Consider the following 20,312-nt stretch of genomic DNA (forward strand, 5'->3'; position numbering starts at 1 on the left):
CAGCTCGGTTCTTCTCAGTGACTCCCTGTAACCACAGCAGGTATCTCTCTCACACACACACCGCCAAACACTTCTTAACTTTACACTAACGACTTCTTTGAATAACAAACAACAATAAGCTTTTCTTCTGAAACAAGAATCCAGAGCTCTATGCTTTTGTTCATGTAAGGACATGTAGAGATAATGTTCCAGGGACAAACTAAAAGAGGAAGAGTGACCACAGCATGTATAACAGTGGGCTTACTTTAGCCAGCTGCCAACAGCAACTGGATGAGATCATTCACCAACTTTGTTATTTAGCATCATATTTGACGTCTATTTCTGCCGGCAGAAAGCGGATGTCTGTCTTTCTCCCCCAGGAACAAGCTGTATTCCCTGTACTCGTGAGAGCAGGAGGAAGCTGGCCGCATGTGCCGTCATCCTTTGGAGAGCCGATTCCTGTGAAACTAAATGTCTGGACTGAGGCAACAGAAAATCCATGGTGGATTTTGGAAGTCTCCATTATAATGTGGAAAGCAGCAAATGATCGCGGATAAGTAAAATTAGATCTGGGACTGTTTAGTAGTCTTTCAGTCAGGCAAACATATTAGACTGCAGCTCTTCAGTTCATGCTCTTACCGAAACAACTTAATTCAACACATTTTGATTGAAAGCTTCCTGAAGACTAATCAACTTTCTTTGCGTTGGTGAACTTATATAAAGCGTCAATCTCAGCACTGTGTAGTTTGACAGCACAATCATCCCCTTTCAGACTTTTGCCGTGTCCGGTGCGCCTATGAGGTCAGTCTGTGAAGAGCTGATGTCAGCTTTTGCAATTGAATGATAAACGGTGCTTTTTCACTTGCCCCAAATTTAAACCCACTGTGCCTGATTTATTGGGATATATATATATATATATATATATATATATATATATATATATATATATATATATATATATATATATATATATATATATATATAAATTTGATTAAATTTGCTTCTGTGGTTTCTACCGGCACAGTTTCCAAAGCGAAGCACTTTTTTGACTTGTTATCAATTCTTACAAAATCTTTCAACTTTGCTTCTGACGTCTTTGAAATAGATGTAATTCGTGTGGTGATACCTCGATATTAAAGTTGTGGTACATTGAGCAGCCCTATAGCATCACACAATATGAAGGCCAAACACTGTAACGTAACGTCAAAGAAAAAAAACAAGACCAAAGAAACACAAAAATGCCAGATCTGTTTGATGAGATCATGAAAAAAAGTCATTTTCACACTAACATCAAATGTCAAAACTCTGTGCTTCATCAGAACGGGCTGGTGTCGGTTGGAACCCGACTGGAAGCAGAACGAACAGTAGAAACGGCAATTTTCAGCCAGATTCATTCGTGTCTTACTGATGTCTTTATAATGTACAAGTAAGCAATGTCAATGATGAGGGAGTGGAAAAAATACATCGCATCTCTTGTGATTTTAATCTAGGTCAGTCATTGTGAATCTGAAAGTTGCTAATAAATAACAGATTCTTTTTTTTCTTTTTGCTTTAGTTCGCCAAACGGTTCAATTTCAGTGTGAGATTGGTATACGTTAAACTGCTCAAGCAATAAAAAAAGCATTGCTCTACCATATAGAAAAGGTTCACAATATTGGACTTTTTTTATTTCTACTATTTGTTGCAAACAAAGCTGCAAACTGCTCCTTATATGTCCTTCCAGAGGCTCTTAATAAATATGAGGTTTCTATAAACAATAACTTCCATACTGATGGGATTTGTCCTGCTGCTTCTGCAAAGCATATCTCACCATTGCACCAGCGCTCCACATTCATACCTCCATCCATCAATCTTCTATACCCGCATTATTCAAGAAAAAGCCTGCGGGGGCTGGAGCCTGTCCTAGCTACAAATTTAGAGCCGCTTTAGAGTCACCACATTGATGCATTTGACTTTATAATATACACAATTTTCCTTGGGGGTACCGCGGTGTCAAACACCCTGTAGACTCTCAGAGATTCCACCCACCAAAGTCTCACAAAACCCCTGCTGGAAACGCTGAGTGGTGAAACTAAAATCTGTGTCGTGTACGACTGGACCTGGACTGAAAGGAGGGATGTTCACTTGAAATGGAACTGGAAGCTATGACACTTGACCAACCGTGGCCTCTCAAGTTAAAAATTGGATTGTAGATTTGTTGACATTTTACTTTTTTTTTTTTAACCATCTTTAGTACATATAGTCAAATATTGAACATAAATTATATCATTTTAAAACATACGATATCAAAAAGGCTTCAAAGTGGCCACTTCTGACACCTCTATCAGGGAGACAGCTGCTCCAGGCCAGCCTGAGGCTGGTGGAAGGGGCCAGCAGGGGGTTTGAGGCGCGGCGAGGGGTTTCAGCGGGAGTGGTCGGTCAGTCACTCAGTCAGCTGCTTTACATCACAGCGAGTTGTTACACTGCACTAACAAGAGAGCGAATGGGAGGGCACATTTAAGAGACTTCCTGCAACAGAATAACTAACATAACTGACATAACTGCTCGTCACTCTCACATAACTGCAAAAGCATGAAGGCGGCTGGAAGGACACAACATTCATCCCAGACTGAAAGAGTGGATCAGCAGGCTTTGAAAAAAATAAAATAAATAACAAAAAAAACAAAATCTGATAAAAGGTTCAGTCCAGCACTCACACTTGTTACACGGACGATTCAAAAGTATACGAACAAATCAGGTAATCTAACAGCTACAGGCATTTATCTGAAAAAATAAAAAATAAAAAATAAAAAATCCTGTAAATACTGAAAGGATGGACTCAACAGCCTTTAATTTATTGTTCTACCAAACAATTCCAGAAATGGAGAATTATGTGAGATTTATGTAAAGAGACAGCTTTCACACACATTTAGTTCTATACCTGGTATATAAGGGTGTTAATTTATGTTTCTAAAGGTGAAAACATTAAAGTCATGATTCAAAAACACACTTCAATAAGTGCTTTATGAAGAACGTAAGAATCCCCAAGAAAGAAACAGATTAGGAAATTGGAGTTGATCATTTTCTTAACTTGAACACGTACTATAGATTTGTTTGACCCCAGCAATAAAGGCCACAACATGACGAGCACAGGATTTCTTCTATCTTAACACAAATACTTCCACGAAGTGAAAGACACAAGTATAATTGCTTGAAATCTGCTCCAACCAATCAAGTAACCACTATACCACAACATCCTTCAATAACAAGGATACAAACTAGTGTTCGAACGCAGCGGCGGTCCTATTCAGTGTCACTGCATGACGTCAACAAATTAAAAGTTGAATAAGATCGAGCTCTAACAATGAGATCTACACTGACCTTTGGGCCCATGAGCTGCAGCAGAGCTTAGCCCTGACCAGGGGCGTCTTTCAGGCCGACGCAAAGACATTTCAGCCCGTATCCTTCATACTTCCACTCCCGTTTGCTCTGAACGCACAGTCCCAAAATGGGAAAGTGACATGCATGCCAGTGTGTCGGAGGAGCGGTGGAGTAGTGGTGATTCAAGTGGAAGCTGGGTGCTGCTCTCAGACTCCGCCCCCTCACACCTGTCCACCAAAAGTAGCAGGGGACTGTCAGCTTAGACAGCTGTCCTCCTCCCTCTGTGTCAAACAGACCACCACACACACACACACACAGAAAGAGCACCAAGAACAGGTGGAGGGCTCTCTGAGGAGTCCGTGGGTGGCTGGCGTTGTTGGTCGAATAGGAATCAGCTCACGCACCTGTGGACGTTACATTAAACTACATATAATTCTTACATTAGGGACAGCGCAATGCATCCGCTCCCTTCGATCACACACCGAGTGTAGTCTAAAGGGACGCTGCAGCTGGGGTATGATTTCAGGAAAAGAAACTATGACAGGACTCAAAGAGGAAAAAAAAAAAAGGCAGTGCGAGATTCAGGTAGAGAAAAATGTGAGCCAGATATGATCCAAACAAATCACCCTGTCCGAAGCAATCACCGCGGCGAGAATAAATGAACAAGATAAAGAATCCGTTGGGCCTCCACTTCTCAAAAACACTCCTCTCTGCACATTTTCACTGCCCGTCAAGATAACATATTTTGAGTATTCCTAAATGCACACCTTTATCAGCACTCACAGATAAAAACCTTTCTTTACTTCTCATACTCTCTATTTTCCTGTTGTGTTTATTAATAGAAACCACTTTAATATCTGGCTTTGTGCAAGCGTGTATTTGTGTCGCACAGCAGGGACTGCAGGCCAAAGCAGACACTCGCACCACACCAGGCTGATACACTTCGAGGTCACCGAGTGTGCCGCAATAGTATCCGCTTCTCTTTGCAAAGCGACTCCGGTGTTTGCTCTATATTCATTTAGGAGTGGCGGGCCACAACAGATGGTTTCATTACAATTGACTTTATGTTGAGATTGTAGTCTTGTTTTAGTATCAATTGTTTTTATCTTTGTACCACGTATAGTGCACACCACAACAAAGCAAAACTTTCAAATGTAAATTATATATATATATATATATATATATATATATATATATATATATATATATATATATATATATATATATATATATATATATATATATATATATCTATATCTATATCTATATATATATATGTTACAATGCACATAGTATTATAGTATTTAATAGTCCAGAATGCATTAGAATGTACCATTTAAGGTATATTTTTTTCAAAATTCCCCCAGGGGAGTGCCAACGCCCACACACACCCCCACAACCCATTTTCTCGCTCCATTGTATAGTAATAACAAAAAATACATATATTTGACCAGCACTGGTCGCCACCCAAATGCTTCAAGTACTGAGATAACTATCCCCCGGAGAGCCTGCCACCACTGCTGAAAAAACTCCTAGAGGAAACACTGGACTCACTTCATAATCAGCGGCTACATTACCATCTGCAGCTCCACATGCTGGGATACACAACATTATAAAAGTTAGAAGAACACTGATTGATTAAACACAGCGTGCAGAATCCTCATAATTTTCTCAAGAGTGCTGCTTCCATTTTTCATTGAGATAAGAAGCAGCTCACACACTCTCTGGAGCACACTTACCCTCCGACTATAACTCAAGCCTCGACAATGATTCATGTAAAACCACCTTTTACCCTCATAGCTTTGTTTTCTCCCTCCATGGGATTACTCTGGCCTTGAGTCCGAGGCACACCCGCCGTGTCCCCTCTCATAGAAACGAGGGTGACTGAATGGAGTTGAGCTAAACAGGACATGGCTTCACCCATCATAAATACAACATCATGTGACATTCGGAGCAAAGCAGCAACATGACTCAACACAGGACTGAAAAACCACAGGCAGCCAGACAGGCGACAAACAGATTCCCTGTAACAGAACATGAACCGGCAGTTTTACAGGAGGACAGATTCTGCACACGTGCAGAAAAGCATCGGTTGGTTCTGTAATCATAATCACTCGGAAATGCTGGCTAATAGGGCACTTTATGTGGAGTTTCCATATTTCCCTGGATGTTTGGGTTTATCCTGTTCCACATGTTCGCTGGGATGGATGGCTGGATGGATGGAAGGATGGATGGATGGGTGAGTGTGATGCACCGTTACACTAACTGGCAATAATATTAGGGATGCGGTCGATCCAATCCAGTATCGGTATCGGATCCCCATACCAATGTAATTCACGGATCAGAAATTTCCGATCCAAACCTGCGGAGATTTCCGATCCCTGAGCCTCGTCTGTGCTGCAGGCTGCTCTGCTCGCTGGCTGCAATATGTGGAATGGATTTCCTGATGGGAGGCGGGCCTCAATGAGACGCGGAGTAATGAATCAGGAAATCCATTCCACAGTTTGCAGCCAGTGAGCAGGCTAGCGTAGTGGCACTGCGGCTATGCAACTTTTCATGACAACATGCGCGCTGTTTGGACGGATTTTGCGCTCAAAACACTGCAAAGCAACACGTCGACGTGCAGTCTGCAAAGCCGTTGTACAGCGAGGCGGCTGCTCTGCCGCCAGACGTCACCTTTTTAAAACGCCAGCTCGTCGAGGAGAACGGCACTAACATCAAAACAATGAAAAGCAGTTCCTACATGCTGTAGCTGGCAATTCAGACCTCCATGAAGCTGCGTCCTACTCCACACAACACTCTGTGAAAATAGTCCCGATCAATTGTGCTGCGTTGCTAAATAATTCCCCCAGGGATTAATAAAGTGATCATGAGGTTTTAAAGATATAAGAAGTTTATTATGAGGTGATGACGTCAAGCAGACCTCCACATTGTCCAAATTGAACACAAATTGTTTGTACTGCTTCCTTTTCTCACCTTATACTAACCTCAAGTTGCCTTTTGGGAGCATACACGCATACATTTATACATTTCATAGTTGCCTGTAGAGAGGAGTTTATTACAGCCTCATCTAAAACCAACAATAATGATTCCGGTGCACCCCTAAAAAACGTATGCTTTGCACAAATAATGCGTAATGTCTGTTCATTCAGAAATCCCCATAAAACAACATTGAGGGTTACGGGCAGCACTGTCATGGCACTGCCATCTTCTCAGGATGTCGCCTGCTTTTCACTCAATGCTCGGCACAACCCTGGTGTGGATAAACTTGGCACATGGATCACTGGCTGGCTTCAATATTACAAAATACACAAACTTGACCTCAGCCCGGGAGGGCTGGCAAGTCAACCGTCAAAGTGGTTCAGACTTTATCTTTTTGACTCAAGTTTACCAAACCATATGGAGCTTAGAAAGGATCTCATATACAACCTTTGCAGCCTCATTGCTTATGCCTGGAACAATCCGTTTTAACTTCTTTTTCTTAAAAGTCTTCCTCAGCCGCCCCCCGAAAAAAACCCTTTCATCTGTTTGTCTAAGTTGTAGTAGGACTGGCGCTTATTATCAGAATAGGAAAGGAAGAGAGGGAGAGGGGTGACGGGGCAGCTGAGACAAGCTGAAAGGGATCAGAGTGGGAAAGAGATTTCCACAAGGAGGAAGTGATGTCGATTTGTCATAGCTACAACAAAGGAAGTCCCACCCTCGCCCACCCTTCCATTTCACTTCCGCCTGACACCTCACTCTCTCGCTCTCTTTTTTAAAAAATTTTTTTTATTGTTCCATCATTGGGCTTCCCTCCACTCTCTGTATTTCTTCACCCAACTACCTCAGCACTTTGTCTCCGGTCAGAGCCAGCATATTGATCTGCGTTTTTTTATTTTTTTGAATTCTGACAAACAATCTTTTATTTTTCTTTAGCTTATTTTCTGGCCACTGCCCGAACATATTGATTAATGCATTAAGTATTCATTAATATTCCTCTCACAGAAAATGTCTGTGTACTGAAAGAAAATACACCCACAAAGCAAAAATCAACCATGTGCAGCAGTCACAACTGAGCTGGTAAGAGTTTTATGTAAGTTAAAGAAGGGCATGGACGGGGATTCTGCTGCTGTAATTTAGACGTCCATGAAACTTTCTCCAGAGGATACAGCCTAATGCTTTTGGTCAAATAGATGCAGTTCATGTTTAAACTTTCAGTCTCTGCTGTATGTTTGATCCTGTACATATCACTTGAGCATTCATCTCGTTAGCATTAAGACATTTTCTGATGAGGACTCAGTTAAAGTCCTGCTCTGTGGTGTCAAAGTGGTGCAGAGTCGTGTAATGTGTAGTTATCGTGTGTCCTTCCAGCCCAATGCTGTGTTGGTATCTATTGAAATAGCATAAATCATAGCAAAACCACAAGTGGTCATATGCATTGGTGGTCCAATAGAGAACAATTACAGGATTGGCTAGAAAAAAACCTGCTTGTACATTGGGGAGCTTTTGTGCAATTTTGCATATTTTAGAAAACAGAAAAAAAATAAATAAATACATACTGTACAACAGCATACACACAGTTAATCTGGAAGTAAAATTGTTTGTTTGTCGCTATTTGCACTCTTTGAGTCCCCCAGATGACTGCAGCATCATGCAGCATGAGAACCTATATTAGTTGCCTTCTAAATAGCACAATTATGCAAATTACCTCAGTAAATAATTCTGCAGGTGGACAGTAGCAATCTTCAACCCTGAGCTCCAACATGTGTCCTCTGCAAAAGCACTTTACAGTTTACTATTAAAAATTTAAATAATGGAACATCTGGATGCGAAGCCAGACACTAGGCACTTAAAGTGAATTTGAATATGCTTTTTGATCGCCCTATTTCACTTTACGTACCAAACATGACAATTGTCAGAAAAAGATAAGAATCCATAAAAACTAAAGAAAAAAACTGGTTAAAACTAAGGTAAGTCCAGACCGTTTTAACCATGACTAATACACTGCTGACTGAACGCTGCTAACACTGCTGCTGAGTTTACACCACATCCCATACCATCAGGCTTTTACAGTGTTTGGCTGAATGATTCTTAAGCTTAAAACAAAGTCACTTTGCGAGACTGCTACAGGAGGGAGGGAAGCACAAAGTTGAATACCACCAAGCCTGTGGAGCTGGCTAAAATATGTATCACATCACCGCCATGCGATCAGAGAGTAGCCACGTCTTTGTGAGGTAAACACTCAACAGATGCAGAGGAAACCTCAGCAATGCTTTACTCTAAAGTGACAATTGTGATTATAATGTATAGCCCAAACTATTGAGTGCTGCATTTCTTGTTTGCTCGTGTTTATAGTAGGATTATTTCTGAGGCTTCTAGAAATTCTTACTTCTCCGCCATCGACACGTCAGCTTCCCCTTCTCTGCCTGTGTACGTGCTCATGTCGAACCACAGGTATCAAAAGACAACACTCCCAAAAACCAGGTTCAGACAAACAGCAAAGCCTACCTCTAGGATAGTGGTAGGTGACACACTTAGTACTAAGTTTATCCCTCAAATCTCACATTTGGTTATGAAATACTTCCTAATAATACTTCTCCAGAGTCCCTGCTGGTTACAGCTGCTATCATTGGAAGAGTAGATTCTCAAAAATGCACAAAAAGCAGAGTAACCATCAATCTGAAAAGTATATAGCAACAAAATACCAGTCTTCACATAAGATTTTATACCACCAAATAGTGTTTAAAGGACAAAATGTTCCATTTCAGTTGAAAAGAAAGTCGTTGTTCCTTCAGACAGATAGCTGCCATAACACATTGATGCACGGATGACCCAGATGCAACACACCAACAGCTGACAAGAAAAACAGTGTTTAAAGCGTAGCGAGCAAGATACAGAAGTACTATTAAAAAATAAAACACATTCATTCGAGAGCTAATTAAAATATTAAATAATTAACACCCCTTCCCCAGTTCAGGGGAGTTAGGCAGGAGCAGCAGCTAAGAGAGTTACCTGAGTGCTGAGTGTTGCAGGGCTGATGGAACGACGCCTCTCTGTCTCGGTGGATCTGCAGAAGAAACAGGAAGACACTGAATCAGCCGTGGCAACATGTGATCGTCACCCAAAGAGAAAAAATGATGCAGACCAGCGTGCCTGCTAGGAAGTGTTCCTCGGTGCACAGGATGGGAGGCACCGATAAGACACCCTTTATAACAAGCAGCCCATTAAATCATTGGTGGTGGTTTTTGGTAGCTGCGCCCGGGCTCCATCTCACCCGGAGGGAACTGTTTGGGAAGATCTAACTTCGGTCTGTTTTCAGAGTACAGAACTCGCAGCGTCTCACACAGTCAGAGATCTGTGGTGTGCTGTGAAAGACACAACACTGGCTCTGCTTCCTCTGTGGTCGGAGTCTCTGCAACAGCTGTGGGTAGGTGGGTGTGTGTGTGTTTGCGTCTGTGTATTGTATATGACCGTGTGTGCCTATATGCATGAGCTGGTTTTAGCTACAAAAGCCACAGACACACCACCACCCCAACTCTGTGGAACTGCAAGACGGTCAGCTCAGTGTGCTTTAATAAACTAAACACATGTCCTGTAGATAAACACCATGAAGATAAACACCCTCAATCCAATCATCTATATGAAAAGCAGGTTGATATTTGTAACACCAAAGGAACCGGACAGATCTAAAACAAGGTATTTCTAATGAGCTGTCATGAAATATGGATATGTTGTTGAGGATGCTTAATTCTTGTTGTGTCACTATTAACCCCACTAAGCTCGGGTTAAGCCTGGCTCAGATCAACAAGCTTTGGAATTACCCTTTAAACGCGGCCATGACGGACATGCACAAGGGGAACCTCCAGAAGCAAAATGCTGACTCTCAAGGCTCTCAGCTCTCATCTGAAGCCATTAATACATTTACTGGTTCATAATAAGCTACCATGTACACTCCTGAGTTTCAGTCACTGTGCACTGCCAGTCCAGTCAGGATATGGATCTCTTATTGGATGTGAGCAGCCTTCTGGCAAAAGAACTCCATGTTCTTGGAGGACAATTACCATTCCCAGAGAAACGAGCCGATGCTATGCAATGCAGGCAGCATGACGCCGTGGATCAAGCCATTGCAGTAATGCAACACTAATATAAAAGAGCTACCCAAGAAATAGAACATCAAGCTCATGTGTGGGAAATAGGAAACTGAAGCTGGCAGCTGATGTGTCCACAAATGGAACGAGAGAGCTTTGCTTCTTCCAAAAGTAAGAGAAAATTCCTCTGGACAACAACAATAGTCCATGACTTTAGTGACTCACTGGTGGGGTCAGGACTCTCCCACCTTAGGGGATTATATGTGGACATAGTAAAATCAGAATGAGAGCTTGTTCATCCAATGTTTTCAAGTGAAAACAAAAAACTTTTGTTGCTTTTTTAGGGTCCATTCACATGAAAATGGTGCCCAGAGGCACTGAAAGAACAATTTTTTTGAAAGAGAGGGAAACCGCAACTTTCTGAAAAACATCCTACGTGTAGACGGCGGAAAGGCTGCTACTGCACATGAGCACCATGGCCATTGCAAATAGTTCTTCTGCACACAGCGTGCGAGTAGGTGAACAATAACAACAATGGTGGCCTCCAGACTGTCATGACTCCCACTTGATAATAGCTGGTGGTTTTAAAGTTGACAGTCACCATAATAATCCAACTTTGTTGTCTGTCCATACACATGTCCATGTGCTCCCATTGTTTATAGCGTCTTGTTCTCTACTGTATGAGTTTGACAACAGTTCCAACTAGTGGCCTTACATGAAAACAACATCAGCGTTTCTGCCATTTCCTTGTTAATGGAGATTGTTTTGAAAATGTTGCAGTGTAAACAGGAAATCTTCCACCTGAACCCCTTTCTAGAGTCTACAGCCGATCTGGAAAACTGCCAACTCCTTTTGTTAAAAGGCACTTGCTTTAGTAAGTCAATAAGATTTGTATATCTGCCTCGGTTTGGCTTTGCTTTTAAGTTTCGGCAAACCAGCGAGTGAAGAGAGGGATTCTTGGAGGTAAACTATGAAGGTTGCAGTGATTAAATATTGGGAAGCTCTGCCTGAATAGACTCTCGTTTATTTCTGCACCTGGTGCAAGTGAATATATTGCAGTCATTGAGAGGTTCATGTATTTCAGCAGTTGCTCCCCACTTCCCGAGGAGTCAAGTAGAGGTTAATTAATTGTTATGCTCAATGAAGAAGACGATGCACCGGCAGTATCAGTGCAGACGAACAATGATTTGCGCTTATTGTTCACTTATGCGACACGTCTCTTTTTATTCAGGAACTGGATGAAACAGCTGTACTGGAAGGATTGTCATCTTCTTATGTCAGACCTGGAATTTTACTCTCTCTCGAGAGCGACCTTGGTGGATTGTGGTCACCATCAACATGAAGTCAGTCAGGTGGTGTAAATAGAGATTGTGGTAACTGGGTAACTGATTGTTTAGAGATTGGTGATTGGAAATGTGCTTGTTCAGTCAAATGCAGTCGAGTAAGAGCATGAGAGGGAAGGAGAAAGACTTAAAAGGTTCATGTAACGCTCCAGACCTGTTCCGAACACCTGACCTGACCTTAAAACATATGTTAAGCTCACAATTTAATGCATATTTAGAGACTTACAATTTCAATATATATTTGGAAGGATTTGGTGCTGGATGCCTCTTGACAAATTTCTCAATAAAAACTAAAAATCACCTATCTCGTCTTCTCAGTCACTGTAGTAATACTGAAGATACAGACTTAACAGGCAGGAGAGTTGACCATTTTTAAATGAGTGAATTATTTTTGCATTTCTGTTCCAGAAAACGTTTCGATAGCAAGCCAGGCTAACTACATTACAAGTGGGTACTGTTGTTTTTGTAACGAAACCACACACACATACATCCAGAGAACAACATCGAGTACACGACATTTGTATGGACAGCTGATGAAATTTCAAAAAAGTGCTTTTACAGTGGCTCCGAGCATCGTTGTCATGTAAACGGATACCTAAAATGCAACAAACGTTTTCCATTTTCTCTCATAAACATCATGTAAGAAGGGTCTTAGTGAGCAAAAAAAAGGTGACAAAGGTATAAACTGTTAATCAGACGACCAAATCTCAAAGCACAAACATTGATACTGACTTAAGAGCTTGCTTTTATCACAAATCATATTGCAATGGTAAGCGTTGCATATTGCACGTTCACCTAATGTTGTGCTGCCCTAAACCTCGTCCCAAAAAATTTGCAAAACATGGATAAGTGATGCCGAAATTTTTGCCAGTAATCAGAGCTTTATGACTGTCAACCAATTTGTGTATGAATGATGTCAACAAGTTTCCAACAAGTGTAGCAGTATTACCAGTCCAACTGAGGGCGATTTGGTTCATGTTTCATGTCATAAAATAATTTTTCCAGTTTTTTGAACACCGGATGAATGTGGCTTTGATTGAGTAAATGACCCTCGCTGTGGGCGTGTTTATTGTAAACAGCAATGCAAGAATCAAACCGCCTCTTGCGAGATATGCAAAGAACCAGTGGAGAGAGAAAGAGGAGAAGAAATCAAAGTAAACCCCACTCAAAACAGAGAACAGACACAAGAAGCAACAGAGAGGAAAGTCAAGAGGCTAAAAATGAAAACTCAAAGACATGAGTGAGTGAGAGAGAGAGAGAGAGAGAGAGAGAGAGAGAGAGAGAGAGAGAGAGAGAGAGAGAGAGAGAGAGAGAGAGAGAGAGAGAGAGAGAGAGAGAGAGAGAGAGAGAGAGAGAGAGCGGTGAGTGATCTCCACCCATGCAGTGAGTCAGTCCTCGGAGTGCTCAGGGGGTGAGGGGCGGTGTTCAGCGTCTCGAACACTAACCTTCTGCTGTCCCACTGCACTCTATAGACCGGCCTGCAGAGACCCTAGAAATACTGAGCTTTGTTGTCCGGGCCTGGGAGTGGTGAGTGTTTAAAAGTATGCACTGTTGTTAAAAGGCAACCCGTGTGACCGTACACTTCTGCGCGCCTGCAAACACGCTGACAACTCCTCGCACGCCAACTGGCAGCATATGCACACACACACACACACACCTCCATCAGCCAGCAGTGTTGCATGCATCCAACATGACAAACACTTTTGCTCCCGCTTCCCCTCCCTCTGAGATCTGCGCAACAGGGATCAAACACACACTTCAGGCTTCGCATGCTTTATGGGGACACTACATTGACTTACATTCATTTCTAACAGAATTACTCTGAAGTCGGCTGCAACCACTACTGAAGAAAACATGTCCATACCTGAGCGTTTCGGGGGGTTTCCTTATGGGAACCTGAATTTTTATACCATTTAAATGGGTCTTTGTGTAATTGAATGTCCCCACCAGCATCAATGAACAGCACACATGCACACAGAGATGCATGCACAGAACACAGGCTTTTTCTTTTCACACAGCTGTGTTCAAATATCAAACAGAGCTCGCCGAGGGAGAACAAACACGCTGACGAGGAAAGATTAGCTGCTCACAAAGAGAGCCAGTACACGCACGCACACAGAAATGGACATAGTTGTGAGCACAGACTCCGCTCAGAAATCACCCAGTGACTAGAAAGTTGACATGAAGTCGCATGTGTAAGCACACGCTCAGTAACTTTCTTTCTTTTCTGCATCATCCAGCACTTCTTTTTCACTCTCTACTAATAGGGCTGAATTTATCAAACAAATAACATATCACTGATCCACATTTCAAAGTGTTCTTAGCAGGACATTGAACCAAAGGTTGTTCCTGATGTAGTTAGTGCGTGCGTGCGGGAATTTGACCAATGGAGTGAAGCCATTTGACAACGCTGAAGCTCCACAAACCAAATATGTACTGGATTAAAGCAGAAGATCAACTATAGGATTGATCCTATAGTTGACAGGTTATCATGGTTCCTGAGAAAGACCTTTGACCCTCACTGGCTCCCCAGGCACCACAACATGGCCGCCCACTAGTCCTAGTCTTCCAAGTTAAGGTCAACAAGGAATAGGATGGGTTAAATGTAAAAAAAAAAAAAAAAAGGGGGAAATAAAGGAATCCTAACTTAAGCACATCTATTCATCATTTCAAGGAGTGATTGTGTCAATATGTTAATATAAAGTGTAAAGCATGGACAGCATTACATTATATACAGTATTAGACTTGGCTCATTTAGACATTAAAGTTATAAAGTACAAGCTTTAATTGAGAAAAAGGACTTGAAGGTTTTACTCTGCTCTGCTTCTACAAGAAACTTTCCAGTTTTATTTCTGTGATTTGAATATAACACAAATGTGTAGAAATAAACATGTTAACATTATATTAGTGATTTTCTTCTCATGAGTGTAAGTCATGGTATCATTATGATATAGTTTATGAAGTGGAGTATTTTGATCTGTATTACTTCACTCACCTTGATGGGAATCATATTTTACTTTGGCCGAGTGGTCATGTCAACACATGGGTTTATCATATTACTGAAAGATCAAACAGTCGAAATTAGTCTGGACCAAAGTGAAACCTCAAGAGTTTTGTCATTGCGTAGACTCCATTCCTCACAACTCATAACTTCTAATTCAGCACACTGAGGTCAAAGCTGCCGTTTTGTGATTACTGCCTTCACAAACGCATCAAGGTCGGCAGTAAGCAGCGGAGTGCAAACACTGTGAGGAACACAAATGGAAGTAGAAAGTCAGAGAGGTGCACAATAAACTGTGGAAAGGGAAAGTGGGGTTACAGAAGAAGTAGGCGCTCACTTAGACCGTCTGCAAAATAAACACTGCAGAACATGTGACTCTATCCAGTTCGCAGGCAGAGAGAGGAACTGATCCCCCATCAGAGAGCTGGCAGCCCCGATTCTGAACAACCAGCGCATATTTGGAGTGTCTCGGGAATCTAAACTGTACCCAGTAAAAACACATCTGGTTTAAAAATAAAAAAGGCGGGCTGCTGTGAGACCGAGTGTGTATGTGTATGTGTGTGAGTGTATGTCTGCTGGGGCATGCATGGATTTGGACTGCTGCCTTATTTTTAAACAGGCAGGCTGCCATGGAGGTTGTGCAGCACTGAGGGATGCCCTGGCCGACTGAATGACTCTTTCCACTCAGGCAGGTACACACAGTCCGATATCTAAAGCTGGCCAGCAGCACACCTGAGGACGAGTCCACTCTCTGGTTCACCCGGGAAATACACTGCAGGCCGAGCGGCTACCCTCAGTTCTTCCTTTCAGAATGACTTCTCTTAAGAATAACTTCATGAAGACGATTTGAGTACTTTCCTTGCAGCCATTTAACAATCGTTTACTGTCACTCTATGGAGATGCAAAGAAGACATGAAGAGATTCATTAGGACATGTTTTCATTCACATCTAGAGTCTCAATCACAGACAACTTGGTACAGTCTCATTTGTCGAAGGCCCCATTTACACAATGCTTTCAAGTGAAAACAGAAACTTTTCATTGTGTTTTGGGTGTCTGTTGAAACAGGAGAACAATGCTCGGAGCCACTGAAAACGAAACGTATTGTAAACGGCCCCCAAGGTGGAACTTTTAAAAAAAACATCTAAAAGCTGGTCGCTATGACACAGGTTAGTTTTATCTTATTGATGATATTTCCTGGGAATAGTATTCTTGCTTAAGGAAACAAAAGATTAGAAAAGTTGACCTCAGGTCAGTATCCGACATCCTGCATAGTTTAGATCCCTCCCAGTTGCAACATAACTTATTACAATGGGGGGATCCTTATTGGGCTTTGTCACAAGCTTGATGATGACATCATCATTAGATTCAGATATGCTGAAAGCAGGGAGACTTCTAAAACATGCAGTTTAACAGCCCTCGAGGACCGGAGTTGGACATCTCTGGATGAAACTTCAACCATTGTTGTTTCTCAACATAAACCTGCAGAAATGATAAAAAAAAATAAAAATAAAATCTAGACAACATTCATTAGAGTCCTTCTTAGAGTCCAGAAAAATGTCAGGGACAAGGCTGGAAAAGAAAAGAAAGAGGCTGAGACCTCCTGGCATTCAGGCAGTAGTTTTTAAATCAGACATGATTATGTGGTTTGAATCAATGCGTCAGCTCAGGGACACTTTGGGGAAAGGACTGCTTCTGAACACACTTCAGCACTGCAGCCACAATTATATTACAACTGCGATCTTCTGTGGACCAGAGCTAGAGAGTAAGTCAAGTGATGTTAGAACGCATCCCCTGTTCAAGAGAGTCCCTACATTTCAGGATTGCTGGATTTTTATTTTATTTATTTTTTTACAGCTAAAGGGGAGCTGTAGTCTACATTTCAGGAGCCACTTGGACATCAGTGAAAACTCCATCGAACAATATTCCAACAATTTGGAGCATGACAGGCTCCCGTGCAGACAACAATATGAGGAAGGCCAAAACAAAGCAAAATCCATTGGTCTGGATTAAAAAGGTCTGTACATAGTGTCCATGGTGTGTGTGAAGGCCTACACTCAGTCCCTGCACTCGATAAGCGGAGTGGTGATGTGATTTGTGACTGTGAGCCACGAATGATGTCGGGATGTGAAACGCTGGTTGAAATGAAGTCATTTGGCCAAACGCCTGTTTCCATCCGAGGCTGGAGGAAACCGTTAGCCCGCCCTGGCTTTCTTTTCTTTTTTTTTCCCCTTTCCAACACCATCATATATCTGTCATATCGTCGGCTTGTCTGCCTCTCTTTCACACACCTTCACACTGTTTCACCACTCGGCTGTAAAGAGGAGCTGACACCAGGAACGAGTTGAAAAAGTGACAATAGACCAAAGGGAGGTGTTGAATAAACCGGAGCAACCCTTCTTCACGGATACTCTCCTGCTCCGCCTCGTTTCTGGACGTCGCTGCACCACGACTCACACAGCCATCCTTGTGTCAGCTGTAGTTTAGTTTACCAATCAGAATAGCAGTCCAATTTTTAGTAAAAATATACGAGGTTGCATTACAGTGACTACAGAAACAGATCAGCTTTGAGTGACTGTTTAGCATGCGGTACGTCTGTTAATGACAGCCACTAGCAGATCTTTGCAACATTTACTTTAACTTAAGCATTTTTTGGTCTGGTTTATATGACACGGTTGTCATGACTCCTGTGTAGATTGGTGACTTTTTTGTGTTTAGTCGTTACAATTGGGCTTGACCTGGATGGTGAAATCTTAACTTACTTGTAAAGGCTCCTCACAAGTGACTTTGCTACTTTGATAAAACAGTCAGTTGACACACATGAGGTCAACTTAGTTTCTGATTGAGCTGCATGTCCAGGATGACCTCAGTCACTAAAAGCATTGCCTGGACATGCAGCTCAATCAGAAACTAAGTTGACCTCATGTGTGTCAACTGACTGTTTTATCAAAGTAGCAAAGTAACGCTGTGGCTTTTGGTGCCAGTGATGACCAAAGAGAAAAACATGACCTGCTTGTAAGGTTACTAATATTGATTTTAGCACCATGTTGAAAGTAATTAGTCGATACAGGCAGTTCAGAAAAAAGGGAACATCACCAAGCGTGAAGAATTGTATATTTTGAGCTGCCTCGGGTCTCCCTTCTTAGTTGGGCTGCTTTGAATTTAGACTACTGGAGGACCTTCTTTAATGTGTTTAGTTCTATTTACTTGCAAGCATTGATATGCCACCTCAGTGTTTCAGTATCTCCAGTATCTGTATTTTTCAGCAGGTTTCCCTCCTTGATAAACCAAAACTATCTAATCTGTGCTTCCTGTTCCCTCCAGTCTGCAGCATGCTGATTGGTGCTCGCGATACAGTATTTACTCTCTTTATCAATATAATTGTTAGGATTTTCTTTTTCTCCTTTGGATCATAATGCTAAATGCCTTTAGATTACTGTGATAATTGGCCTATGTCAAGCTCTACAACTTTTGTAACTTAAAGAGCCATTTTTGCTGCAAAACATATTTAGCCTTCAAAATATGGATAATATAATGATCTATAAACTTTTTATATGTAATTTTACTATTATCAACATAGTTTGATGCATTTATGTAATCAATGAACTATATTTAATAAATACTGACATGTTATAGCTGGTTTAGCTCTTGAGACATTACCATTTCGTCTATCAACATACATGCCAACCATCATCATCACAAGTGACAGCAGAATAGTTGGTGTGACAACATAAGTATTCATAACATCCCAAGCATGCATTTCTCTCATAACAATTATTGAGTATGCAGCGATCTCAGGTATGTTTTGAGTCTTGAAAACATTTAGACAATCTAAATCAATGGGTACAAAATGGGATCTGTCTGGCTAATACTGTTAAAACTAATTTAAACATATTACAGAAGCCATAATGAGACTGTGTTGAATTTAAACCCTGTATGCTGCCTGTTGCTTCCGTTTGGACAGTATTGGTGTTGTTTGTTTAGATGCCCGTTGAATGCGATGTTTTCGCCAATAAGTGCAAATTAGCCTTTAAACAATGTCAGCTCACTTCAAAAAAGAAAATCTGACGCTGAAACTGAACAGAATATTGACTCTGAAATGTTTATTTACTGAGGTCAAAGGTAAATCCCCATGTTCGGTTTGTGGAGTTCACACGGCTGTGTCGAAGGATTCCAACACAGACGTCTGAAGCTTTGATATGAAAATCAACAAGGACTTTTAAACCGAGCTTCACACAGTTTGGATCGACGAGCAGCAGCTCTACGAGATCCCACCAAATCATGAAAAATAGCAGCTCTGATGGAGAGTTAATCATAAAGTGTTTGGTGGACTCTGTAGGCTGATGTGCCCTCAGAGAGAAGTCGAACACTTCAGACTGCTTTAACAAGGTTTGACTGCATTGCAGAAGAATTAGAACCTCTGTAGCAAAACAAAGACAAAAACCTATACCATTTTTCTTCCCAGTTATTATTTTATATATCATTATAATATACTATATCATTCAGTATTTAAAATGTGTGGTTTAATTACAATAACACTTCAATACTTAACTTAATTCTACCATAACATCTTCTTAAATGTTAAAAGGGAAACATCATGGAGGGAAAAGGCATCCCAGAAGCCTCCTTCTTTTCTCCTATGTCAGACCAACGCAACACTTTGAAACCTACCGCTTTACATGAAAGTGTCTTACATCTGGTTTATTGTTTGATTTTCTAATTTGAGTTGGAAACACACAAGTAGGCAGCAGTCTTGCACCAACTCAAGGGAAAGGGTAGCATTACAAACAAACACATTCGGAATAACTGAAGCCAACCAAAACAAAAAAGTGTGGCCTTCTGGGCAATAGTGAATATTTTGTGATTAACAATTACCTCTTCTTTTTAAGTCACCAAGTAGAGGTTTTGTTAGAATTGTGTGGTATCAGAGACTATAGCACATATCATCCTAAGGCCGCCTTCTTTTCATCGGAATACAAACAATTGCTGCTGAGATAATTACATTTGGACCAATGCGACTTGTTATTCAGTGACATTTGATGCAACAGGTTCATTGCAGTCTTAATTGAATGGGGATTTGCAGTAATTAACATTTGCTTGCATTGGACCTTAAGACTTTAATCACCAGTCAACAGCTGTCCTGCAGCCACAAGAAAAGCCCACTGTGGAAAAATGCTGTAAAGGCCTCTCTTTCTATATGTGTATGCAGTGTGCGTGTGCGTGTGCGTGTGCATGTGTGTGTGTGTGTGTGTGTGCAGAGCAGGGAAACTGCCATTTGGGCCTTAAATAGCACAACTTCTGGGTGCCATAAAGATCCTATTTAGAACGATTCCATCCACTTCAGATGGATTGACACTGAACTTTTATGGTCCAGTAACAGGACCTTTGAGGAGGAGAAATTACAGTATGACAAGACATGTTCAGAGGGGACTATTTTCTGTTTTAGCCATACAGTTTGTCGGTAAGTACCCACTATGCTGACCAAATAACCCCGGAAAGACCTTAAACTGTCTGAGCCTCATTAAGTTTCATACACAGTGATTCCACAGAGATGGACCGAGCGC

At 41.5% G+C, this 20,312-nt stretch overlaps 1 protein-coding gene across 4 annotated transcripts in view; it reads right to left on the reverse strand.

Annotated features, from left to right (window-relative positions):
* akap13 (A-kinase anchoring protein 13) overlaps positions 1–20,312 on the reverse strand; it is a 145,107-nt gene that overhangs the window by 54,159 nt on the left and 70,636 nt on the right. For all 4 annotated transcript variants that reach the window (XM_080493347.1, XM_080493346.1, XM_080493349.1 and 1 more), the window contains one exon: positions 9,331–9,385. In XM_080493347.1, the coding sequence (XP_080349473.1) occupies positions 9,331–9,385 (55 nt within the window). The remainder of the gene's footprint in view (positions 1–9,330; positions 9,386–20,312) is intronic.

Source organism: Lipophrys pholis, assembly GCF_963383615.2.
Source record: "Lipophrys pholis genome assembly, chromosome: 2".
Lineage (NCBI taxonomy): Eukaryota > Metazoa > Chordata > Actinopteri > Blenniiformes > Blenniidae > Lipophrys > Lipophrys pholis.